General features: G+C 45.5%; 1 protein-coding gene across 4 annotated transcripts in view; it reads right to left on the bottom strand.

Moving 5' to 3' along the window:
* The window catches only part of TTC7B (tetratricopeptide repeat domain 7B), a gene marked incomplete at both ends in the record, with an annotated part of 220263 nt that overhangs the window by 164367 nt on the left and 28660 nt on the right, over window positions 1–27236 (bottom strand). For all 4 annotated transcript variants that reach the window (XM_084240964.1, XM_084240962.1, XM_084240963.1 and 1 more), the window contains one exon: window positions 7731–7861. In XM_084240964.1, coding sequence (XP_084097090.1) covers window positions 7731–7861 — 131 coding nt within the window. The remainder of the gene's footprint in view (window positions 1–7730; window positions 7862–27236) is intronic.

Here is a 27236-nt window from a genome sequence, read left to right as displayed (position 1 = left end):
ACTTACTAATGTACGTATACAGTGTCTATGCAGTATCTGGTGCAGGGTGAGTATTCAATATATGCACTAAGTGAGTTAATAATTTTGCAAAGCCAATCAGAAATGCAGGAAGAAACCACTAAGAAAGTAATCAACAACACATTAGGCACTTTGTGGCCCACTGTGGAATATTTATTCTCCCACAAAAGCTGGCAAAGGTATATATTGTCATCCTGCCTAAGGGAAAACTAAGACTCTGCTCCATTGAATGAGTTGCCAAATCACATGGCTGGCAAATGGTAAAGCTGGTGCTACAACCCAGGTCCCCACCCCCACCGACTTTGCAGCCCAGCCCTTCCTCCCTGCCCCAGCAGTCTGAGCTTGCTCACAAAGTTTAAAAACAAGAGGGCAGGGTTGCCCGACTGAGACTTTATGTTATAAAATGGGGAGAATGAGAAAGACTCAAGGGAGAATGCAGAGTGAATAGCTTAGCTTAGGGTTTTCCTGAAAGCTAAGCATCTTGGATTTAATACCTTCCTCACAAAAAGCCTCTATCACATGGGCCTGGGCAGGAGCACTGTTTGGCAGTGCTGAAGCTGCCCTTGTTCTGGGTATAAATACTTCTCCATGATAGAAGTGCCAGCAAGTATCCTTAACAAGTGCCGGCTGGTTTGGCAAAATCATATCCCTAACTACTAGGGAGACATAATAGCAAGAGGGCAGGGGCCAAAGGTCCCAGGTCAAAAGACCCAGGCTCAAGGTCTGGTTCTGACACCCCTCATCATCTGTGGACTTGGGACAACTCCTTCGATCTCACAGATCTTAATTAGTGGGATCACAATACCTCACATGCTTGTTATCAACTGCAAAACTTAGTGATCAAATAAACATTATAAGCCTAAGTGGAGATATATGAAAGAGTTACCTTCAAGTAGCTACAAAATAAGAATATTTTCCACCAGCTTTATTTTTAATTTTATCTTGGAATGTCTGGAGATAGGAGATGAAAGAAAGCGATAAGATGGAAAGTATTAGACAGGGAGAAACAATAGGATCGTTTGTCTTCCATTCAGAGTCTTAGAAAAATGAAAAGAATCAACTCTGCTTTTAGAGAGGAGTTCAGCTCTGTGGCTAATCACCCTACACGGTTGCCCTTATCAGCCGTCAAGATTCAGATCACGGGTGCATTGGGGAAGAAAATTCTATGGGGACTACACCTGAGGGGGTTTGGGGAAGCAAATATTGTTTAAAAATGAACAAAAGATGTAAAAAATTAAAAAATTAAAAAAAGATTCAGAGCAAGTGTCATCTCTTCCAGGAGCCACCCCTGAATTTCTGCATGGGTGAGAGATCCCCCTGTGGGCTTGCAGAGTTCTCTGAGTGTTCCCCTCCAAGTCACCCCCACTGGTTATGAGCCTATGTCCTCACAAGACGGTGGGTCTGCAGGACATTCTCTGAGTCTTACCCATTCCAGTGACCTGGGGTTCGCAGAGTGCCTAGAATATAGAAGGCACTTGATAAATATGTGTGTAATGAATTAAAAAATCAAAAGCATTGGTATATGTGGAAATATAATGAAAAAATAACGATCCTGTTCTCAAAGCAACACAGATAGAAAAGAACTGGATACAAAATTAATTGGAAGTTTGTAAAATAAAAGGTCTTACAAAATGGTCTATCATGGTCACAGATGAGTGAAGACAAAATGTTAGTCTCCAATTTAATATAGAGAGTTAATAAAAATTCAACCAAATCCCAGTAGGATTTTTCTTGAACTCAATAAAATATCCTAAAATTCATCTGTAAATAGCAATAGAAAATAACAATGAATATTCTGAAAATAAGAGTTATAAGTAGTTAGTAATCCTTTATATGTTAAAGCCTCTCATATAGAAGCAGTTACTGAACAGTGTCATGCTGGTAAATATAAAGTTAACAGGACAGGGCCTCCCAGGTGGCACAAGGGGTTAGGATGCAACCTATGAAGCTAACTGCAGCCACTGCAGCATGAGTTCAATCCCCGGCCAGGGAGCTATCCACATGGCGCAGCAGACCTCTCCTGTCTCAACTACTGCTCCCCTCAGCAGTGTACTTCAGTCAATCTGCCTGTTCTGTTCCCCACTCTGTCTCTGGTGAATCCTCTCACTGCCCGCACCTCTGGCCTGTACCCCCATTCTTGTATGCATAAATAAATCTTTAAAAAAAAGTTAACAGGACAAAATGGGATAGCAGAAATTATTCCTGTATCTAAAATTTTATTGAATGACTTAAAATATATGACAAAAAAAATGAAAGACAAGAGCATCTAAAAGTTGCACTGAATTTGGGGAAAACAATAGAGTTACATTTAATATGACATACCAAAATAAATTCCAAGAAGATTTAAAAATGAAAAGGATTTTTAAAATCATGGGGATGGTTGAAAATTTTCATCCTAAAGGGGTTTGATCCTAATATTTCTGCTTTAAGATAATCAAACAAATGTAACTAAAAAAAGGACATCCTTTCAACTATATACAGATTTTAAATTTATAAGTAACTTAAAAACAGGAAATTACTGAGTAGGAAAACATTCAAAATAAATATGATAAAGAGTTAACACATTAGACTTCATCTGACATAAAGACTTCATTAAAATTCTAAGAGAAACACCACATCCCAAAACTAGGCAGAGAGTATAAACAGACAAAAAAAGAAATATAGCAAGTTTAACATAAAGTTACCCTAAGGTCTAGAAATTCCACTCTCAGGTTCATATCTAAGAAAAATGAAAAATCTGTCAACACAAAATCTTACATAGGAATATTTATAGCAGCATTATTTGTACTAGTCAAAGAGTAGAAGGAACCCAAGTGGCAGGTGATAAAATGATGAATGGACCTACACAGTGTACCCACACACGGGGCATTATCGGGCAGTGGAAAGAAAGTACTGAGACACCAGGACACAGGGCCAAAGAGGCCAGTCACAAAAGACCACACATTGGTTCTATTTATATGAAATGTCCACAACATACAAATCTATAGAGAATGGGAAGACAGGAGGTACACAGGGAGTGACTGTTAGTGGGTATAGGGGTTCTTTTGGGGGTGATAAAAATATTCTGGAATTGAAGACTGATGGTGATGGCACAACTCCATGAGTATATTAGTATCCACTGAATTGTACACTTTAAGTGGGTGAATGACATGCTACGTGAATTAAATCTTAATAATGCTGTCATTTTACAAAATAAAATCTCATTAGTAAGCAAACAGAAAAAAATCACGACCTCACTAGTAATCAAAGAAATGAAAATGAAAACTCAAGGTACCATGTGCATGTAGCAAATCAGCAAAACAACTTACACAAAAACAACTCTGGCAAGATGGCAGAGCAACCATGCCCTGCTGCTCCACCAGAGGAGCAAGGGGTTAGAATGACCTGCAGAAAGCAAGTGGACGTGAGTGTAGTACCAAGGATGGTGAAGAGATCCCCACTTCTGGAATTTGCCCTTCAAAAATGATGTAGAGCAGGTGGGAAGCCACCTGAAGGAAGACGGCACTGCAGGGTTGTCCCACAACCATTAGCCCAGCTGTTAATTATATAGTTATATCTTTAGGGCTTTCTACTTGGTGGAATATTATATAGCCGTGAAAACTCAGAGGCTTTGACATAATGCCGATTGGAAAAAGTCAGGTATAACACCCTTTAATACTATAAAATTATGAGGGCAAAGACTGAAAAGATCCAAAACCTAAAACAAGCTATGATCCTTTCTAGTTTTTAGACTATTCTAACCCAGTGTTAGGTGTGTTGTAGCCTCCTAGCCGAGACAGCCAGAAGGCAGACTCTAACTCGAGTACATTGCCAGGTCTGTCCATCCTGACATTTCCTCAAGGAAATATTTATTCCAATGTGTGACTCTCAGCTAATGAACTGTAAACTGCTGCTCTGGCTTGAGGGGAAAGGTAGGGACTTTCCCTTAAAGAGGAAGGGGAAGGGAAGGAAGAATCTGTCTTTTCTTCATTGTCTCACATTTTAAAGCCAAAAGCACAGCCCCATGGACCTCCAGAATCTGCCTGCCTTTGAGCAGCATTGAGTACTTTTCCAAGGACATCTGGTTTGAGTACCAGACACACGGTAAACTCAATCTAATCCAGATCTGAATCCAACAACTCAGCTACATCACCAAAAGTTCCTCCTGCAGGGAGGTGGCAATCAATCGAGGTATGACAGTGCTGACATGTGAGCAACTCCTTGAAGAGCAGAGTAAATCTGGGCTGGGTCCTGCAATATTTGGGGACCAGTTGTTTCTTCTCAAAACTTTGGCACTGAAACGACCAATAAAAAGTCTATGAATGTCCCATAATTCTAAAATAGGACGTCAAGGAATGAACTGTCAGCAGATGGTCAAGTTCCACCCTGGCACTGCTTCTGCTCAAGAATGCCATGCCCAGCTGGCTGGCTGATGAAGCAAAGGACAGAGACAGGATGATTTCATTTGCCAACAGCAGGGCTCATGTTATGATATTCAAGTGTGAGGTCAACTTTATTCCTATCATTGCCCCTCTCAAAGTCCCTTGTGGGGCAGATAATTTATTTCCTGTTGGCACCACCTGAAGTGCCACCTGAAGATGAGCTAGCTACTCTAGACCATGCCACACTGCTTCTATTTGCTCTAATTTGATTTGATTATTTTAGGATCTCTTTTATTTCCCTTTACAGCACAAACTATCAGAGAGACGTATTCATAGCTGTCGCTATAACCCTAATAGAAGAAAGCTAACACTAAACAGACTTTCCGTGCAGGTAGCTTCCATGTTCGCGTCTCTTTCAGCCCCGCCTCCATGTTGGGAAAAGGCGGGAGACCAGCACTTGCAAAGCCCTTAGTGCACTGGCTGGAAACCCCAGGGTTTTCTTCTCGTCTAGTCGGCCAGTGTTGGCCCCACCGTGAAATCAAAAGGTTGAAGCACAAGGAAATAAATGATGGGACCATGGTCAAACAGACCTGAGCAGAAGTCCAGAGCCCAGATGTGAAATGTGATTTCAGAGAAGATACTGTCCCAGGAGCTTCAGCATAAGAAAGTGAAAACCAAATTCTCATGAAAAAATTACTCTAAGAATACTCCCCCACAGTCCATAAACAATTTAGATAAAGGCGTGTCTATAATATTCTATCTAAATATCTGAAACCTTCTAAAGTTAGGGCGACTTTCAGTCAGGTGACATAGGAGCAGACAACAACAAAACCAATGTTCGCTGGGAGCTGACCATGCTGTGGGAAGTGTAGGCGCCCGCCCATTGTATTCCCTCAGAACAACTTTGCAGCGTTTGTTACCACTGTTTTATGAGGAGGTGGCACAGAGAGGCTGAGTCACTGGCCTGAGGTCCCACAGCTAAGAGGCGGCAAGACCAGAATGCCAACAGCAATCGTCACTTCCTCTCAGCTCTCTGCTGCCTCAGGGAAGCCACAGTGGCCACACTCAGGAGAACCACTGCCCGTCAGGAAGCTGACATTTCTCACCTCACTGACCACAACCAACATTAGAGAAACCCAGAGAAGGGGATCACCTCAGGACCCCAACTGAGTAGTACCAGACGGTAAAAAACAATGGCCACCATACTTCAAACTGTCCTCAAAGTTCTCCCAGATTTCATTCTTGCTAATGAATGAAGGAAAGAGCCAACACTAACAGATAAAGTGCCAGAAGGTCCTGGCAAACACAAGTTTCTTCGCTGTCGAATGGCTAGAAAACAAGGGGAGAAACACTGAACCACCACCTCTGCCCAGCAGATCAAATACAGGAACAGAGTGTGTGGGATTTTCTACTTTAAAAAGTCTGCCTATTCAGAAAAGCAAAGCACTATTTGTCTAAGGCTGCCCCAGTCTTTTACTTCTTTCAACTGCCTACTAGGTGTGTCTGCACAGCACCTGTTATCTTGCCTCAGAAAAACCTGTGAACTTCCACCCAGCTCAGTGGTCACTGAAGAAAGTAATTTATCCTGGACTTTTTCTCAGTCAACAGATAATTTCCTGATTACTTAGTACCATTCAAAGAGATGCTTGGTTCGTTCAATCTCTCTCATTGTTAATACCTCGCTGGATCTGAGGAGGCCTCCGGTGGCTTCCCAAGAAGGAAAACTCACCCTGGAAAATCTGAGCCAGAAATGTGAGCATCACCTACATACCTCGAGCTGGAACCCCGCTGTGCTGCTTCCCCAACGAAGAGCAATGGCTTGCTCAGTCAGGTACTTACTGAGCACTTTCCACTTAGGTTTAGGAAACTACATGGCTTGGTATTTGTTTGCTGAGGCCTGAGATAATAAAGGGGTGAGCAAGCACTAACAGGTGTCGGGATAGGCGAGTTCTAATCCCAGCTTTGGCCCTGACTTCTTGTGTGTCAAGGGGGCATAAGGGCCCCGCAGTGGCATGTGCTGTGTGGTCAACGAGAATAGCTTAGCTGGGGCAAGCAGAGTTCCCCATGGCCAAGCACTGGCTATCAAGGAGACAGGTTGTGAAAATAATGGGATGTTAAAAGCAGGCTGTAGGATCATTCTGCTAAAGATCCTATACATTCTGAATGATCCAAAAAAAAAAAAAAAAAAAAGTCCTTTCTCATGGCAACTTTCTTGCCAACATTTTGGCAAGGCAGTCTTCCTGAATTCCCAGGCATCAAAAACATGATTTAGAAACCATTCTGATGAGAGTCGGGTCATCTCCACTCCGACATGCTCGCAACCTCTTTTCTGTGGCCCTCACTCTTTCCCCGAGCCTTCTGAAAGGCAGTTCTGATCCTTGTCATGCATGACACACAAAACAGTTGTGAAAACAATTGCTTCCAGTCTATAAAATAATAAAAGCTAGCGAGATTCTGGTAGTCCCTTTCCATCCTAATCCTCATGGAAACAGAGAACCCATAAAATTGAACAGGGAACAAGATTTCTGATCATTTTTAAATTCTCCTCTAAGATTTCTATTCATTTCAAACACTCCCACAGGCTGCATCTCTGGGTCTGCAGGGGGAAATATCAGAGTCAAGCCTTGGCTAGAACTCCAGGAAATGCTGCTAGGGCAGAGATTACGAGGAGCTGTTGTGATTAGTAAAAACAAGTGGCATTTACCAAGAATCAATGTGCTCCTGAATCTAGGCTAAGTACCTTTATTTATATGACCTTTAATAATCCCACAAGGACTCTGTAGGCAGATCTATTTATGTTCCTTTTACAGATGGGAAAAATGAGGTTGAGAAGTGAAGGGACTTAGTAAAAACAGACTCAAAAGACAGCAATCTTTCTAAACAGACAGATGTCCACAGCTCTCAGGCCTCATCTGGGCTCCAATTTCCTCTGCCTGAGGGTACAAACCCAGGGCATCTTGCTCATTCTCTCTGCTCCAAGCGGGGTGGTTGAGGGTCCCCAGCAGACCTTTGCCACAACCACAGAGTACCAGACATACGCTATGTCTGCACATTGTCCACACAAGTACAAATGAAGCTTCAACCATTTTTCAGAGAGGAACAGGAGTTATCAGCCAGCTTTACGTGCCAAAGGTATGAACAGATGCATACCATCTTGTCCACTCAGAGGATGTTAAAATGTTTCTGAAACACTTTTTACAAGAAACCATTTTTACAAGGTGCTGCCATCACCACCATTAAAGAACATAAGTAGAGCTTTGCATCCAGACACCGAGGGTGATCACAATTCTCTAGGAACTGATGTGAAATATTGAAGTTATCAACTGGAGCGAACTCATGGTTCTCACTTACCCGTTCTATCTCTTGGAGGTATAGGAGAGCAATGTCCCCTGCTTTCTCATAACAAGTGATGACATCCTGTTCCCGGTCCACATGGAGATTACTAGTAGAAGAGGAAACAGGCAACTTCTCTAAACAAAGTCCTAAAAAAAAAAAATCAAACACACAAACACTGAGTTTTTTTTTCATGGAAATTTATTTTTAATATTGCTTTGCAGGGTCAGAAAACAGTCCTGGATATCACAAACTGAAAAACTGCTTCTTTCCCTCTACACTCTCTATTTTATTATTATTATTATTTTAATTATACATATTTTTTATATCATTTTTCATTTTTGCACAATGTATGCATTTTCATCTTGGTTATAGTCCCCATTTTGTCTTTAAAGAAAGAGGGCATTTCTCCCACCTAGACTGTGTGGAAGAAATGCCCTCTCTCTTTAAAGACAAAATGGAACATCAGAATTGGACCACCAAAATAGAATATCCCTAAATTACATCAAAAAGAGGCCCTTAACTAGACAGAGAGCACCACCTGACTTTGACATTCAGGTTGAGACCCTGATCAGGAACTTCTCTGTGACCCCATTCAGACCAAACAGAGCTTCTCATTCAAATATGTTTCATAGCATGTTTTTAAAGGTAAAGCGAGGTTCACAGCACAATACTAGCTAAAAAACATCTCATGTCCCAAAATGTACACTTAACCAACTGAACATGATTAAGTGCTCCCAGCAATCTCCTTAATAGGAAGATCTTCTGACTTTAAAGCTTAGCATTTGGGAATGACAATAATACCACAGGTTGCCTCTCAGCTTTGGGCTAAGAAAACTGCTTTGTGAGTACTTTGGACAGGACAGATACTCTGCCAGGAGAGCATGCAGGGCTGGATTGCAAGGAAGCAAAAGTATATATGAGACCTTTTTTTTTGTTTCCTACTCTAGGCATTTAGTGTAAATTTTTTTTTCTTAAATACTGCTTTCACACTATCCTACAAATTTTGATAGGTTGTAGCTGTACTTTCATTTATCAATAGTTCACCACTTTCTAATTTAACTTTTGATTTCTTTAGAAACATGGTATTTAATTCCCAAATACTTGGGAGATTTTCCAAAAATCTTTCAGTTGTTCATTTCTAAATTAATTCCATTATGGTTTGTGTTGTAAAGGGCTAAGTAGACTTGGGATGTTCCAATTCTGCACATTCCAAAGAAAAGAACTGGCCTTGACCGGCTCCTAGGAATGCCCTGCCTGATAAGAATGTCTTTTTATATATGGGGCTTTGGTGATACCAGTTATTATATTTACAACACATGGTGCTGTTCCACGTTGTTGCTGGGAGAAATAAGTACAGTTTATATGATTCTACTGGGAGGAGACAATGAAAGTTTGAGCCTGTCCTCACCTATGCATCATTTGCCTTTACTAATTTTTATCTCTAGCTTTTTGTTGTAATAAGCTGTAGTCATGAATTCAAGAGTTTTTCTGAGCTTGTGAGACTTTCTAGTGACCTACTGGCCAGAGGGTGGCCTAGGGGATCCCTGAGCCAAGTCAGAGGCAATCCTTCTAATTTTCTTAAAACTTGTTTCTGGTCCAGAATAATATCAGTGTTGGTAAATGTCCCATTATACTAGAAAAGAATGTGTATTCTATTGTTGTGTGGAATTTTACATAAACATAAACTAGGTTAAATTGGTAGGTTGTGTTGTACCCTGGTTTGTCTACTTATTATCTCACTAATTGTTCTATCAATTATTGACACAGGAGTATTAAAGTCTCTGAATATACCAATCAGTGAGTGGCTTAGGGTTAAAGTACTACAGTCTACTTCAAACGACAGTATACCACTTACATACCACACCTTTACAATTGCACACTTTTATTTCTCCCACTCTAGTCTTTGTTCTCTTATATACAGCTTACTTTTACGTAGGTTATAAATCCCAGCCTACATGGTTATGATTTTTACTGAAATGGTCAATTATCTTTTACAGACATTTAAATAATAAAGGGAAAACTCACATAGTCCCCAATAGAGTTATGCTTTCAAGTGTTCTTCATTCGTTTGTACAAACTCATATTTCCTACTGGTATGGTTTCCCCTCTACTTGAAGGGATTTCTCACAGTGCCATTCAGCTGACAATGATTTATATCAGCAATGAATGGCTGAAATAGGTTTTATTTGGCTTTAATTTTGAGAGAGATTTTCAATGAGTGTGGATTCGGGGCTGAGTGTATCCCCTAACCCCCATCTCCCACCCCAGGACTGTAAGGGTGTTACTCCACTTTATTTTCCCTTTCCTGATTCCTGACAATAAGTCTAATTTGGCCTTTATGTCTGTTCATCTGCATGTCTCTTTTTTCTGGCTGTTTTTAAGATTTTCTCTTTGTCACTGTTTGTGAACAATTTAGATTATGAAGTTCTTTGGTTTAGTAGTCCTCATATTTCTTGTGTTTGGGCTTCACCGACTTCCCGGATCTGAGGATGTATAGCTTTCACAAAATTTGAAAAATATTCAGCCATTATTTCTTCAAATCTTTTTTATATTACCCTTCCCCTCCAACTACACATATAATAGGCCACTTGAAGTTACCCCACTGCTTACTTTTTAAAGAATCATTATTTCTCTCTGTTTCAATTTGGACACTGTCTATTGCTATGTCTTAAAGAATCTTTTCTTCAATATCTAATCTGCCATTAATTACATCCAGTGTATTTTTCATCTCAGACATTGTGTTTTTTATCTCTAGAAATTTTATTTGAGTCTATTTTTAACTTCCAAGGTGTTACTAAATTTTTTAAATGTAAGAATTATAGTTAAACTGTTTTTATGCCCCTACAGTCCTGGGTATTCAATATTCATGCCCATCTAGAGCAAAGTTGCTTCTGCTGGTGCATAAAAGATCACTAAGCAGCCTCTCTCTAGCATGAACTAATGCACTCTCTTGCAATTTTCTTTAAAGGAGAATACAGGCTAAACCGAATGCATTCACCATTTGGTAGAACAGCTCCAGGATGACTTAAGTGCAAGCATGTGGTTGGAGCTGCTTGAATGTGCCCTACATGGTTCATTTGAGCAAAAAAAAAAAAAAAAAAAAAACATCAAAAAACAACAAAAAGGGATCCATTGTTCCATAACCTCTCTTTATATTATGTTCAATAATATTCAAGTTTTACTATCAGGGATTTAAAATAAAGAAAATAAATGCTTGTGTGTCAAAGGACCAGGAAAAACTAGGTCTAGTCCTTGGCACTTTGTGCCACTGCAGGCTGGACCAAGGCTCTCAAGGACCTGCCAGGCCCAGGGAACCAAAGAAATATCAAGTCCAGTTCCAACACACGTGGAACTGGATCATCTGTATCTTGAGTTCTGAAATCATGGAAATCTGGTCATCTAGGGCTCCAATTCATGGCCTTGTGTAGTCAGTATCAGTAAGAATATTCAAGCCAGTTACATAACTTAATCCTCCACTGTGAGGAGAGACAGGTGGGTTGTTACCTAATTAGGCAGACATGTGGACACCCAAGGCAAACAGGTCCCCAGCAAGGAGGCCATTCTTGGGCAAGTGCCCTGTATGGTAAGTATTACTTTTCTCCTTTTTCTAATGCTCCATGCCTTTTTCCATTCCATGTGGCACTGAGCACATCTCAGTGCACCTGCTGAGTATTAACTGTCCACAGTGAATCTGTGTCTATGCAGTTCAGTTGCAGGACACTTAGCTCTCTGTCAAAAGCTGCTTCTAAGATCTGGACTATAAATTTGTGTGTGTCTGGGATCAGATCAATACTGTCTGAGAATCTGAGTCCTGAGGTCACTGCCCAAATTGGCCCTCATTAATACATCAGATGACAGTGATTTGTCCATTTGGAAAGCTATCATCAACATATCAATGTTCAGTTATTTTTTTTTCCCCAGAGAAATGCATGATAAAAGTGAAAAACAGATTTGATAAACAGCTGGTATGAGAGCAATACCTATGATCATTTCAATAAGAGCTGCATCTCCAAAATCAAAGCTGTGTACAAAAAGAGTAGCACTTAAGAACTCCTGACCGATCATCAAGGCCAACTTTATAGCATGGATAAAAAAAGAGGCTGACTATGTGCTGTGATTTGAAAAATGCTGAGAAGCTATGGACTCAAAAGTTCATCTCCCACCCACATGGGGGAATTCCCACAGACTCACTTCTGAAGGTTCTCCCTACACAGGGTAACATATTTGAGTAAGTTAATGATGACACAACCCTGGACCGCACTGCATGTTTTTTGAAGTTCTTCCACGTGCACGACTAGCCTGTTTGGTGCTGTTTAATACCATCCTCCTCCATCTTGTGGAAACAGAAACAGGGTCTCAAGAGAGTTAAGTGGCTTGCCTGAGGTCTGTGCAGGGACCAGAACTGGGAATTACAAGGGGCCCCAGGAGTTGCAGCAATCGTCTCTGCCCTGGGTAATGGAAGCAGGGACTGCGGAGTCTGATGTAGATGCTGGTAGAGAGGGCCCAACACAGTGGGAGCAGGGAGTAGGCCGCTGAGGAGCAGGCTGAGGACACTGGACACCTCTGAAGGCTCAAGCGTGCTCGGCCTCTGAACTGCTCTATTTAGGCGTGACTTGTGGGTCATAATGTGGCAAATTAGACTCTCCACTCTTCTCTTCCTTCCACATTCATTGTCTCTAGAAAGGTGCTCCAGTTTACCTCCCCAAGGGCCATACATCCCTGGAGGTCTGACTGAGGAAGCGGAGTGCTACGCCTCTCATTCACCTCTCCAGTGAGCACCAAGAAATCAATACTCCGAATTCTTTTAGGACTGTCTAAGTCTGACCTCTCTCAGCTAGTTGCCTGATCTGGGTGTGTGAGATTGAACAAAGTCAACAATTACCAAGGCTCACTTCTCAGGACCCTCCTCCTACACCACACTCAGCCTGGGGTTTGGTAAGTGCCATTTACAAACCCCACAGCACCCCCTGCAAGGAAGATGTTAACAGCACCTCAGTGATAAGTTGGAGTTTAGGGCCCCACAGGTAGTAAATGATAAGGCCAAGTTTTGACCCTTGGTCTGGCTTACTACAGCCCTTTTCACACAGCCTACCTTGCAGAGCCAGCAGACAGCATAGCCCGTGTCTGATAATAGCAAAGACAATAAAAATGAGCTTCAAATTGTAAAGGTGGAGAAATCACAGTCCAGAGCCCCAGGGCTATGGCACTCTCCCCAACAAGAGCCAAGGCACCCCAGGCGATGCCCGCACTAGCTCCCACCCATCTGTGTCCTGAAGGGCTGAACTAGGACAGCATTTCAAGCTGAATGACTTTAGAAAACTAACCGGCAAAGCAAATATTTTTATATTTTAATCACATTAAAATGAACAGGGAGTTAATTTCTTATGAAGTTATGTAACACAATAAAAGGCTGGAACATATAATTATGTGAACTGGGAGCTACAGCATTGGGTATTGTTTCCTCGCTTATCTCAACCGCATCTCTGGAAGCCAGGCCCAGGGTGCTGTGAGGTTACATGACCCACAGGGGAGTTTATAACTCGTAGTACCAAAAAACTTTATTATAAGACCGTGTCTCTCATAATCCAGACCTGTGATGTGGACTTCAAAGACAGTAAAACAATCTCCAGGGATCTCAATTTCCAAGGCTGAAAAGAAACTCAGGAAACGAGATTTGAGATACTCAAAGCCAAGTGCTAGCCAAGGTGGCTCCGGATTGCCAGCCCTGTTCTCACTCTAGAACGCATGGACTCCCACAGGTGTCAGATGAACTCAAGTCAGTGGGAGGACAAGCCCTGTACAGGGGGGGAGAGAAAGAGGGGCGAGTACCAATGAAAACTTCCAAATGCTGGGGGGTGTTGGGGGGAGACCAGGTCTCCTGTGAGGTTCTGTCAGTCTAGAGCATCTGTGATTTTAAGTCGTCTCTGGGCCATGGTGGCCCCTTCCAGGTATTTTAGAAATTACTGTCTTTACTTCAGAGTCAGTATATCTCTCTCTCTCACACACACACACACACACACACACACACACACACACACCCCACACTCACAAAACAAGAAGAGAGGTGCCAGGCCCTGAACTAGACATTTACCTACTAGAGCAGATGATCTCTCAATGACACTTCCAGTTCTGGAATTCTGTAAGCAAATGAGATGCTAATTCAAACTGAAATGCTCACTGGAGTTGCAATTGAATTGAACTCTGAAGTCTCTACTCAGTCACCATGAAATATTACAGTAAAAACAGCATGGAGTGAGAGCTGACCCCATGCAGGACACATCAGTTTGACATCATTTATCTAAGCTTCACAAGAATGCTATGAGAGAGAACAGTCCTCCCTTTAGACACAAACAGGCTCTGAGCTGTTAAGTAATTCACCCAAAACCACACAGCTAGTAAGTGGCAGAGCTAGCGTTCTGGCCTAGACACACTGACTCCTAAGTTTTTGCTCTTAATGTCATACAGTCCCCTCTCTCTGACCTTCCTGTCCTCATATGTAAACCAGTGCTATGTGCATGAAATGTACATGTACACAGAATGTGCACCTATGGGCTCTGGAGCTAGGTCCCTGATTGCTAACCCACAGCTGACTTTATATGTAAAAATGCTAGTGCCTGGCCCATAGTAGCACTTAAAGACCAGTAACTATCATGATTATTCTTTACATCACTATTATCTTTAGGTAATGGTAGGCTGGAAGGCCTGCAAATGGGGACTGTTCTGTAACAGTCACATGCTAGATTAAATCTCTATTTTAATCACCCCTTCATTGAGATATTATTTATGTGCCACAAAATTCACCTGCTTAAAGTATACAATACAGTGGTGTAAATACGCATACAAACACAGAACTAGCTAATTTCAGAATATTTCCATCACCCCAAAGAGACCCCACCCAATTAGCAATTCACACACACCCCATCCCACCTTGGCCCAGACCCTGGCCACCACTTTTTGTCTCAATAGATTTGCCCGTTCCAGACCTTCCCCACACCTGGAATCACATAATATGTGATCTTTTGTATTTGATTCACTTCACTTACTTAGCATATTTTGCCTAAGGCCAGTAGGACCCAACCCTGAATCCTGATCCCATAAGCTCACTGCCCCAGCACTCCACCGCAGTGGGGACGGGGCCTCCGAGGACTGGAGGCTTTTTCTGCCAGGGATGAAGCACTGTTGGTGGTTGCTTGTGTGTCCTGCGGCTCCACAACGCCTAGCTGATCATGGTCATTTGCAAACACCCTATTCATAAAGGTAAGTATTAGAGTCTGTCACTTCAACACCAGAACATTAGTAACATTCGTCTACCAAGATATTCTCCAGGAACATCCTCCTTGGGCTTCTACTGTGCTTATTACCAAGCATTTTCTGCCTGTGAAAAACAGGAGGCACGTCCGTTCCTACAAAGCTCCACCACACCACGCGCGTTCTCTTTGCAAGTGACGCTTGCAGTCTCTGTAAATGTCGTCCTTGAGAACAATAAACTCGCACATCTGGGCAGGTTCAGCGACGGGCTCGTTCGCGGCCTCACAGCAAAAGCAAATAAAAAACCTCAAAAACTAACAAAACACATAGGCCCGGCTCTCTAGAAACCGGCTAGAGGTCCTTAAAGGATGCTCACTGATCCAACGCTAACAGAGAACACTGGCAGTTCACCGTTCACCTCAGGCCCCTGACCTCGTGCGGACTCTCAGGGGGGCCCTGGTGTCTGGGCGGCACGTGGGGAGTCCGCAGGGGGGATCCGCGGGATGCGCAGAGCCGGGTGCTGGGACAGACTCTGCGCATGCGCGAGCGCCCAGGGGACACGCGGTGCCCGCGCCCCCTGGCGGCGGCGGGCGGAAGTGAGGAGGCCTGCGGCTAGTCCCGGAGGGCGGGGCCCGACGCCCCCTTGAGGGGAAGGCATCGGGCAGAGCGGCCCTGCGTGCAAGTCCAGGTTTTGGCCCCAGGGCCCGAGGTGCCAGGTTCCCCGGCTGTTTAAATAAGTCCGGTGCGTCTCTGCAGTTCAGGACGTCCCATGCTTCTGGGGGCTCCGCAACCCCACGCGCCTGCGCCGGGGTGTCTGGGCCTCTGAGTCGCCTGCGCGGGGTGTGCCCCACACAGGTGACACGCAGCCAGTGTCCACAGCGGGCACCTGACAGCAGCGGGGAACGCGCCGGGCCTGGCGCCGGCACAGAGCAGCCACCCTGCACGCCACCGAAATGAGGTTCCAGGTTGTTGGGGGGAGGGGAAACGGAGTTAAGGGACAAGTGCTTTGAATAGGGTTTAGAATTTTTAAAACGCTGTCATTATTACCAGGCATTTCCTGCCGATGTTCCAGAGCTGGCGCAGCGCATGGGCTGGCCACCCGAGCTCCTCTCCCTGCAGAGAGAGCCTGGCCCAGGGTGTGGGCCCGCCAAGGCCCCCGCAGCCTCCTGCTAGTCGGCTCCAGCCCTGAGGACCTTAGAGCAGGCAGGGATAGGCTGACAGCCGCCTTCTCCACAGAACAGTCTGTGCTTTGCTCCCACCCCCAGATTGCTGTGAGCTTTCCAAATATGGCTGCTTTTTTCTCTCCCGAAGCATCAGGAACATTTCGGGGAAGAAAATGAACACCAGACAAGGTTTGGAAATGATGGAAAAACAGGAAGATGGCTGATGGCCAAGCGAGCACTGTCCTGGGAGTCAACAGCTTTAAATTTTTAAACAGAGTCAGAGCTGGGAGATCCTTTAGCACCTGGCTAGCTCTGCATGCATCCACACTCCAAGGAGACCCTAGAAGGATCCAATCTTAACAGTGAAAACTGCCGCAGCCAGAACACAAAGCAGGGAGAAAAGGGCAGGAAGGCAGTCCAAAGCCACTGACTTTCCAAGTAAATGAGAAGCAGGAGATGGTTTCTGCAGAGCTGAGCAACCTGAAAGTCCACAAGCAGGGATGATCCAGCCTGAAGGCCAGTGTGTGGGTAGAAGGGGAGTCAGAGACAAGAGGACTTACTTACATCAGGCCCAAACCCACATCTGTTTCCATCTAAAATGGACAGGATTTCAGAATACACTGACAATACTGCGCATTTGCTTGTGTGTTATTTGGGGAGAGTTTATCTCCCACACTTTGCCCCTGGATGCCAGGGGAATGCATTTAAAGAACGGCCCCCCTGGCTGGCAGCCCCCGTCCTTGGGGCAGCTGCAGCAGTACAAAGCACTGCTAAGCTATGACAGCCTCAGTGGCCACCCCAGAGCAGCCCTCACAGATGTGCTGATCCAGTGAGTCAGTCAATTATACAATCTAGTTTGAGAGGCAAGTGGCAGATGTGAAATAATTAAACAAAAGCTGAATGCCAAACGGTGGTACTGATTACGAAGAGTAAGAATAGGAGGCAGGAGAGACTGATGTGGACAAGGGGCTGGACAGGTTGTCACCAAGGTGTCGGCCAGAGCAGACTCCTCACCAGGAAGAGGTGACCAGGAAGAAGACAAGCGTGGGGCCTGGGCCTGGCTGATGTGAGGGCGGGTGAACCAGCAGGCCACCTGGAGCACAGTGTGGGTTCCACAGATCAGGACACGGGGCCAGCTGGCATGTCCCAGACATATGCTCTGGAATCTACAGAAATGCTGGGCCATGTTGCCCCTTGCTCTGGTTAACAGAGGCCTCACCAGGAAGCCAAGCTTTGGCAATACAGGAAAAGATGACTTTGTATGTGGGGGGGCGAAGGAGGGGTTCCACTTGACTGCCTCAGTGTGGATTTTTCCTTTGTACATTAAACCTCAGACTGACCTGGCCTGACATTGAGTCCACTGTTTCCTCACTGCCTTCGCCACATTTTAACTTCAATCTACTTGAGAATGTAAGTCTGCACAAATGTGCAAATGCTGTGTGTTCCAGGCACTGAACCCCAGGGGGCACAGCGTCACCTGCATTCTTCTCCCTCCCATTAGTCCAGAGTCCTGGACTCTTAGTCCATTAGTCCAGGCACTCTCCATCCAGGCAAGGCTCCTGGGCCCTGGCCCGGCCCTCCCTGTTCTCTCTGCTCCTCTGTATGAGGTTCAACCACTCCTGGTTTGTAAACAAATCTTCACACAGACAATTCCAAACCCTGACCCCCAAACCAACAGCCTGGAGACCCTTATGCTGAGGAGCAGCCCCAGAATTAGAATGGTTGCCTGGATAGCACCCCCTTGCGGTCATGGAGGTATCACCATGTTCAGCTTCTTTCCTCCCCTCTCCCACCCCTGAGGAAAATTGGCTCCTCTGGTCATCTCAACCCGGTTTCACACCATTACCTGCCCAGTGAGCTAAGATAAAAATCCCAGAGTTACCTTGATTCCTTCCTGGATGACCACCCTACCTGACTCCCAACACACCTTCCTGGATGTTGGGAAGTACACTGGGCTCTCACAGCACCTTTGGTGCGTGTCACAACCCAGCTAGGATGCTTCGCTTTAGTTCTTTCAAATAAGGGAGATTTCATGTATGGAACTTCTGCATGGGGCATGAAATAGATAAGAAGCCAAACAGGATGGTGCTGCACCAGCCTTCAGCAACAGCAGGAGGCCACTAAGAACCTTAGGGCTGGAAAGACTGAGGAGTTGAAACTACAAGACCCCAGAGCTGGGGCTACTGAATGAGACAAAACCCTGCAGAAGCTCTTAGGTGCAGAAGCCACAAGGGTGGGCTTATCTGACCGCAGCTGGAGCAATTTAAGAGGTGCGATTGCTGTCAAAAATGCTGCCCGAGCAGGCAGATAGAAAATATCCTGTTGCCCTCCAGTTTCCTGTCACTGCTTCCTGTTGGCCAAACCCAGGTAGCAACCAACAGGTGGGCACCTCGGACAGAGCCTGCAGAATCGGGCACTCTGGGACACATAGCAGTGGAGGGGAAGGGCCCAAAGCCAGCTCAACAAAGCCAACTCACCTCCCTAGACACCTCCTACCCATAATCTTAATTTTTTCTAACCTATTCTCCACTCTGTGCCAGAAAGATTTTTCTTGCTTATAAACTTAATTAAGTCATCCCCCCTGCTTAAATCTGGCAATGGCTGGCAGTTTCCTGGCAGGAAAAATTAAAACTCATCCACCAAACTGATTTTGTCAATCAATTGCAAATTCATCGCAAGGGAAGTGCTGCTTCCCATGACGACACAATATGTGTTCAATTTTCTTTCTAACATGGGGTGAGATGCTACTCAAGGTGTTGTTATAAAAGAACAGAGAGACTATTCCTCAAAGTCAGCTGGTATTGAATATCAGACTATTCCCCACAGCTGGTAATTTACTGGCTAAAGATTATTCCTTTCTGAATAGTGTTGTTTGCCATGACTGAGAAGCTCAGAGCACCAGTGAAAAGATGCCATGTATAAGAAAGTGGACAATTAAAGCTACTTAAATCTGCTAAAACATAAGAGTAACAAGAGATTGGATCAGCAATTTAAGAACTTTGTACAAAGGAAAGCCCAGGCTCAGATGGCTTGCTGGTGAATGCTATCAATTGCCAAGAAGAATTAACACCAATCCTTCACAAACTCTTCCCAAAAAGAAAAGAAGGAAACACTTCACAACTCATTCTGTGACACTGCTATTACTTAAACCAAAATTGGTCAGACATCACATGAGAACTACACCAATATCCAATTATGAATACAGACATAAAGACCCTCAACAGACTATCAGCACAGAACCCAGCAACACATAAAAAGGATTATATACCATGACTAAGTAGGATCTGCCCCAGGAATGAAAGTTTGGTTAAACATGAAAAACAATCAATGTAGCACATTATATTTAAAATTAAAGCACAAAATCTACACGATCGTCTGAGCAGAAAAAGCATTTGATAAAAGCTAACAATCTTTCATGACAAAAAAAACTTTCAACAAGCTAGAAGAAGAAGAGAATTTCTTCAACCTGATAAAGTCAATTTGAAAAACCCACAGGTAACACACTTAATGGTAAAAGATGGAAAGCTTTCGCCATAAGACAATTTATCTCTGCTCTGGACACTTCTATTCAACATTGTATAGGAGGCTCAAGTCAATGCAATTAGGGAACAAAAAGAAATAAAAAGCATCCAGAATGGAAAGCAAAAATTAAAACAGTTCTTATTTGTGTATGACATGACCTTATATAGAGAGAAAAATTATAAAGAATTCACAAAAAAATTATTAGTTAAAAAATTAGTTCTGCAAGGTTGCAGGATAAAGGATCGATATACAATATGCAAGTCATTTTTGTACAAAAGCAATAAACAATCTGAAAATGAAATTAAGAAAATAATTCTACTTATCGTGGAATTGAAGAAAACACAGGAATAAGTTTAACAAAAAAATATATGACATACACTGAAAACTACAAAAATCTTTTTGAAAGAAATTAGAGAAGACATCCCATGTTCATGGATTGGAAAACCTATTATTGTTAAGATTAAAATACTCCCAAAATTGATCTACAGGTTCAACATAACTTTATCAAATTCCCAAAAAACTGAACTGTTGCACAATTCTGAATGCACTGAAAATCACTGAATTGTATGCCTGAAAAGACTGTATTTTATGTTATGTGAATTATATATCAATAAAGCTATTCTTTAAATGACACTTATATTTAAAATCATATTTATAATATGAAAAACTGAAACAACAGCAATGCTTTGCAAGCAACTGGTTCAAAATTATCCATAAGGCACACCACTGAACATTCAATTCCGTTCTCAAAAATATTCAATTACATGGCAAAACAATTGTACACCCATAAACAGATAATGAAAAAGTAGAATTTAAAGTAGTATATCCAAGAGGCTCCCTGGTGATTGTAGGGGTTAAGTTTCAGCACTCTCATTTCTATGGCCAGAGTTCAATCCCAGCCCAGGTTGCTAGCCCACATATGGTGCAGCAGACCTCTCCTGTCTCACCTGCTGCTCCCTGTGGTGGTGTATTTCAGTAGATCTGCCTGTTCTACTCCCTACTCTGTCTCTAGTGAATCCTCTCACCACCACCCCCACACACACACCTCTGGCCTACATCCCAGTTCTTGTATGCATAAATAAATAAAATTAATCTTTAAAATAGTATATAGAGCATAATCCTTATTGTGTATAAAATAATAAATATGTAAGCTTAAAATGTATATTTAAATGTATATTTATATGTATTTTATATATAACATTAAATGCTTGTCATATGTATGTGGCTATTTAAAGATATATATCTATATTTCAACAAATATATCTTTAAATATACATTTGTATATACATATGTTTATATTATATATATATTTAACAGTGGTCAACTAGCTCGAGTGGCAGCATGGTCACTGACTATATTTTCTGTTTTTTTTTTTCTCAAATAACATACACTTGACACACAATTAAAGAATAAATGTTCACTTTCACATCAAAGGGATTCCATTCAGTATTAGTCAGAATGAAAGGCAGCTGGGCCCACATACTGTGGGCAGGAACACACACAGGTGCAGTCTGGACACCTGAAGTACTTCTCTTCTGACCCAAAAACTCCACTTCCAGAAACCTCTTCTAAGGAAATCATTAAGAACTAGCACAGAGACCAGGCTGGGAAGGCGTTCATCACAGCCTCATGCATCATGCTAAAAACAACCTACATGTCCAAAAATAGAGGCTTTTCAGTTAAACATATCCATTTATCCAAACAATGAAGATGGTGCACAGCTGCTAACGTGTGGCAGACATGCACGTATGGTCACGGAACGTGTTTATGATTTGCAGTGAAGTGGAAAAAGCAGGCCACAAAGCAGTGTATGGGTTATAATCTCAGTTTTACCAAAAAAGTCACAAATATGCTAAGTATAGAGAGGTCTGGAAGGGAACACACTAAAATGCTAACAGAGGTTGGCTGTGGGTAGACAGAAGGGTGGATATTTTTATGTTCTTTTGGTTTGTCTGTATTTCTGATGTTTGTATGGGGCACATGTATTTCATCTATATTAAGAAGAGCCCTGAAATAAAATTTGGGGGAGAGGGCAGGGAGTAACCTAGGGACAAGAAGAAGCACTAGTGGCTGCCAGGAAAAGGGCACGAGAGGCAGGGCCTAGAGGAGGTGGGGCTGCTGCAGACAAAGGCCCGCGGCACCTGGGCTCCGACCTCGGGGCGTGGGGTCAGACTCCTCAGATCCCCTTCTGTTGACCTCAGATGTATGTTTCAAAGCACTTTCCTATTTAGTCTTATTCAGACTCTTAATACACTTGTCAGAGTATTCTTTGCCCCATTTTCTTAGACTTGGGCTTAGATTAACTGACTTAAGAGTCACAGAGCAGAATGGGGGTGAAGACTATCTGACAGCGGGGTCTCGTCAATAGCTCCCACTCCCAACAGATGACAGGCTCTGCCCCTGCTGAGAGGCAGCTTTGTGAGGAGAAAAGAGTGGCTTCTGGAGTCCACAGCCTTGGTCTGAGATGCAGTCTCTTACTCTCTGCAGGGAATGATGACCCCACTCAGCACAGGGCTGTTCCCGTAAACCCCCCAGCAGTAGGCCTGGTGCCTCAGCAGGCTCCATAAATGCTAATCCAACAGAAACCGCCTCACAGGGCAGCCACCTTGAGGTGGCTGTGGCTTAGGCAGACTTCAGGTGTGGGACTAACGTGGGCTTCCTGCAGTGTCCCTGCCAGCTCTGGCCTGGTCCCCAAGGCCAGAATGGAGAGGTCATTCTTTCCTCAGGAGCCCTGCTCTTCTCTCAAAGCCCGCTCCTCCAGTGCTTATCTCCTGATGAGGCTGGGCTCTAAGGCCACGTCCAGGCCACCGTGACTTGTCACAGAGCTAACACCCAAGTCCTGCCCCACGGTCCCTGCTCCTTTTCCCCACAGGGTTTGCCTCCGAGGAGAAGTGGATTAAGGGCCAGGCCTTGGACGGAAAGGAGACGTCCTCCCTCTGATTCCTCAGGGAGACCACACCGCTTCATCACAGACTTCCTGCTGGGCCAACGCCAGCCACAGGGCATGACACTGGCCACGTATCTAGATTGAGGGGTAATGAGACCTGGTCAGGGCCAACAAGATCTGTGAGACTCTGAGCAAGAGGACTGGAGCTTGGAATGGCTGGGCGTAGGGTTGAGAACTGACACAGGGGACAGGGGGCACAGAAATGGAGAGAGAGAGTCCGTGTCTTTGAGCCCTGCATCCAGCTGCCACTGCAGACAGATCAGGTTTTCTCCTGCCTACAGGCGAAAGGGCCCAAACCCACAGATCTTGAAGAACTTGAAAGCGCACCTTCAGAGCAGGTTGGGAGTCAACTCTCCCTGCTCTGCACCCGCCCTGCATCCACCCAAGGAAGGGGCTCGGCCGCCACCAGCAGGCCTTTTGATGCAGTTTTAGCTGCCATCTTGGATTTGCACTGCCACCCACATCCTCTCTGTGAAGCACAATTGTACCCAACATCTGCTGAGCATCTGGCTAGAACTGCGCAGAGACACCCCTGACACCCCTCTGCCCCTCCCCACTCCCAGTCCTCAGCAGCCATGGCCCCTCTCCAACCAAGTAAGTGCACAAGTCGTCTCAGGTCCTGCCATTCCCCACATGCCCTCCACCTCCAGCAGCTTCTACCCGTCTATGTGAGCTGGCTCAGGAGACAAGCCCGGTCCCCAGGTCTAGTCCTAAAGCCCTCAGCTCAGCAAAGGCAGCAACTGGCCAGGAGACTTCAACCCACGGCCTGGGTATGGCAGGGCCTAGGCACGGCTGGCCTAGAGTCGACCCACAAACCCAGGCTCTCCTGGGCCCAGCAAAGCAAAACCCCCTAAGGATGGAGCCCCGTCAGTGCCAGCCTAGAGCCCCCAGCGGACACGCTTCCTTCTTCTAGGGAAACCGGGGCCACTGCACAATGCAGAAATGAGCATCGACACAGAAAAGGAAACCACCCCAGAGGAACCTCAACCTCCAGTGACCTTGTCAGGAGTCCCGTCTCGTCCCCGCACACAGGGCTGTTAGAGTGAATCCCCAGGGGAAGAGCAGGGAGGTAATCCCCGACTAAAGGTAAGTTTCCTCTGGGGTCTCAACAGGAGACAGCCTTTGGGGCATATAATCACCTGCTATCTGAAGAATTTCCAATTCCATGAGTTTCACATGTTTTTTGACACCACCCAGGTGCCCAGGATGACCAGAGCATGTGAGAAGCTCGGGGACACCTGATAAAGCCAGTCGGGGTGGCCGGTGCTGGCTCCCTCTATCCCAGGCTAGCAGGAGAAGCCCACAGAGGACAGCAAGCAACCCCAGCTGCCTCTTCCCCAAGCATCTTGGTGGTGAACGTTTTAAGTCTTCTGGCCTCGGGCTGATTAAGCTACGCTGAGGGCTGTGGGTATGTGCAGACACTCAGCATTCAAGCTGCGAGAGCAGGCCAAGATCCAAATCTTTGAGGAGATGGGTTCCACATTTAAAGAGCTCACAGGCCTTGGGGGACAGCAGTGCTCTGCATGGCCTCCCGTAGAGACCCCTGGCCCTCATGCCACCCACCGTAGCAGGCAGGTGTCTCGGGTCCTCCTGGCACAGCAGAGCCAGGTGCTCATGCACACGTGCTGGACAGCCCCAGCACACAGCGAGGAAGGCAGGGGAGGAGGAACAGGCTCCTGGGGAAGGTCCATGTAACTCAGCTACCACCTTCCCCTGCCATTCTCATCTGGGGCAGGGAAGAGGCTTGTGAGAGCTGCCGGCTGGAGAGGACGGAGGCCACCAGGTGGGGCCTCTGGCCTGTGGCCAAGGGAAGTCCAGTCAGCAGACCAGCCTCCCCCCCAGAGCCTGAGCATGAGCTGGCCTCCTCCTCTGCTGCCCCCCACCTCAATCAATGTATTAGCACGTTCCTTGAGCAGACGGAATTGTCTGAGGATTGTGTGAATTGTTCTTGCCTCTTAAAGGAACACTCATTTAACCAACTGATCATTCCAACAGTGAACACTGCTCACTGGGGCCCAGCTCCGAAGTCTGCTCACCTTCCAGATCAGCCCAGGCCAGACTGTGAAGAGTACAGAGGAGCAGGTCCCCGGCCCAACTCAAGCAATCCTATCAGGGAAACTGACCACTGTGTATCCCCGCCCACAACAGCTTCTCTTCTCTAAGCATCCCTTCAGCCTCAAATCTGTGTGTGACCTCCCCTTCAAGATATCCCTCGAAACACATCCGTCCCAGGCCCCTTATCTTGAAAGGTAAATCCCCTGCCCACACAGCAGATGACAGAAGACTGTCTCCCCTCCTCATAACTGGAGCTACCTGGAGCATCTGAAGAGGTCGATATCCACTTGAGGGCAAGCCCACAGAACACACAGGAATAAAAATAGCTAAATTTTGTTGATGTGCCAGGCATGTGATGAGCACTTTACACGTTCACTCGTTCCTGACAACAACCCTCTCATGTAGACACCATTATCATCTCCATTTTACAGATGAAGAAAAGGAGCCCCCATGAGGTGAAGGTCATTTGCCCAAGACCCCACGGCTAAGAAATGACACAGCTAGAGACGACCCTAAAGCCCCAAGCTCTTCACCAACACATCAAAGGAGACATTTCAAACCCAGGAGCAGAGAAGCAATAGAGAAAATGGGGAAGGCTGCGTGAAGCTCCCAGAGTCCTCCACCTGGGCCCAGAGGCCAGGCAGTTTGACAGGGGAGTCTCCGACCACATCCCCTCATCCTGGCCCTGCCTCCAGCTCATGTCCCTTGGCCTGTCCTGTACTGGAAAATGCACTGGTGAGGACTGCACGGGGCCATCTGGAGTCAGCCCTGCTCTCACTGGCACACACAACCCAGACAGGAAGCCTAGTGCCACCCTGCTGTCTCCAGAGCCACACCTCAGGCTGCCCCACGTTCCCTGTCCCTTGCCTGAGGACAAGCTACTTCCTTCTCCCTGTGCCCTTCCCCAGTTCTGACCAGGTCAGAGACCAAGTTCTACAGACCTGCCTACTCAGAGGCTCGCATGCCCCCTATCTTAGCTCCCCTCTTCCTGGGTGTGCCTGGCAGTGTTGGTGCTATCACAACTTCTCACCAATGGTGGGGAGCAGAGCTGTGTTACTCTGCTCCCTTGCGACAGCTCTGTCTTCTTCCGCTCCTATGAGGTGCACTGCAGCATCGATCATACAAGTGAGGATCGCACCCCAGCAGGTGGTGAGGGAACAGTAACCTCAGTGAACTCGGCTCCCACCAGCCTTGGCTGGTTGGGCTACTACAGCATGTTCCCCAAATAGGAGCCAGCGCGTCTGGTCCATTATAGCAGGAGTACCTGTAAATGACAGACCCTCTCTAGGGAGGCAGACCACTTCCAGCTCCCACTGTCCTGGCTGCAGAGAACTACCTCATGTGTGGTAGATCTAAGTCCCAGTGTAGACAGTGGCCACGTGGCCACTGTTCCTAAGCCCCACTTTGGGAGAAAAACATCTGTGGCCACTTGCTGTCCTGAGATTTTCACCTGATGTCTCAATCTGTGTCCCAGAGAGATTTCTACTCACTTGACTAGCCCAGCGCTGCTGGAAGACAGAGCATCTCCACTTCTTCTATTCCCATTATCTGTTTCACAGGGGGAAGGGGTTGGGGCAGGAGGGTTGATATCTACTTAGGAGCATCCCTGGTAATGGAAATAAACTGAAATGGACAAGCTCCGGGAGACATCCATGTCAGGCTCTGTCACAGGTGATGTCATCAGGCTCTTAGGAGCACCCCCATAATCAGCAGGGCAGGACTCCCAATCACTGAAACATGCTCAATGAGTGGCCCACAGGTAGAGGACCACACCTGACCACGCGAGGTTAGGAGCGAAGGCACCCAGCGTGACCTGAATTGTGTGATAGGCATCTGGGCAGAAATCCACTCGAGGGAATTTCTACTGATATGTTTCATTGAAAAATTGAGCACCAATTATGCACCAGACACTGTGCTAAGTTATGAGGATGCAAACAAACAAAACAAAGAATTCTTATGTTGGAGAAACTCACAGACTGGCAGGCTGATTATGGCACAACTAATTCTAACACCCATTTCACATAGTTCTAGTCTACTATGCTACAACCGTATCCAGGGGGGCTTCACAGAAGACAGGCCAATGAGCTTGAGGCACAGACCAGGACCCCTTGAGGCAGCCTCAAAAGCCTGTGCCCATAATCCATCCAGGTGCTGTTGAGACAAGCATCTTTCTCAGCCCACCAAGGTGTTCAGAAGATTAATCAGAGGAACATGGTAGTACGCAGGCTCCTGAGAGAGCTGGGTGAACATGCTTTCCCCCTCACAGTGCTCTGGGTATGTCCTGGGCTGAGTAGGACAACTGAGTCAGACAGTAGGCAACACGCAAGTGGCCAGTCACTGCCATTCTGCAGGGTCCAGCCAGCTTGTCTCTATGCCAGCCAGATCTGGTCTCTATGCCAGCCACAGTCAGCCACGGGGCATGCTTTGGGCTGTGGGTGTCAAGAAGGGGAGGAACTATTCACATGGTCCCTTTCTTCTTACCATATTACTGCCTCTAAAAATCCAATTTGAAGTGTCCCTCTTCCTCCAGGAAGCCTTCCTGAACCTGCTGGCCTGCAGTGACCTCTTCTACCGCTGTTTCCTGTG

Source organism: Talpa europaea (genome assembly GCF_964194135.1).
Source record: "Talpa europaea genome assembly, chromosome: 8".
NCBI lineage: Eukaryota > Metazoa > Chordata > Mammalia > Eulipotyphla > Talpidae > Talpa > Talpa europaea.
Note: the sequence above shows the minus strand (reverse complement) of the source record. Positions and strands in the feature narration are given on the sequence as shown.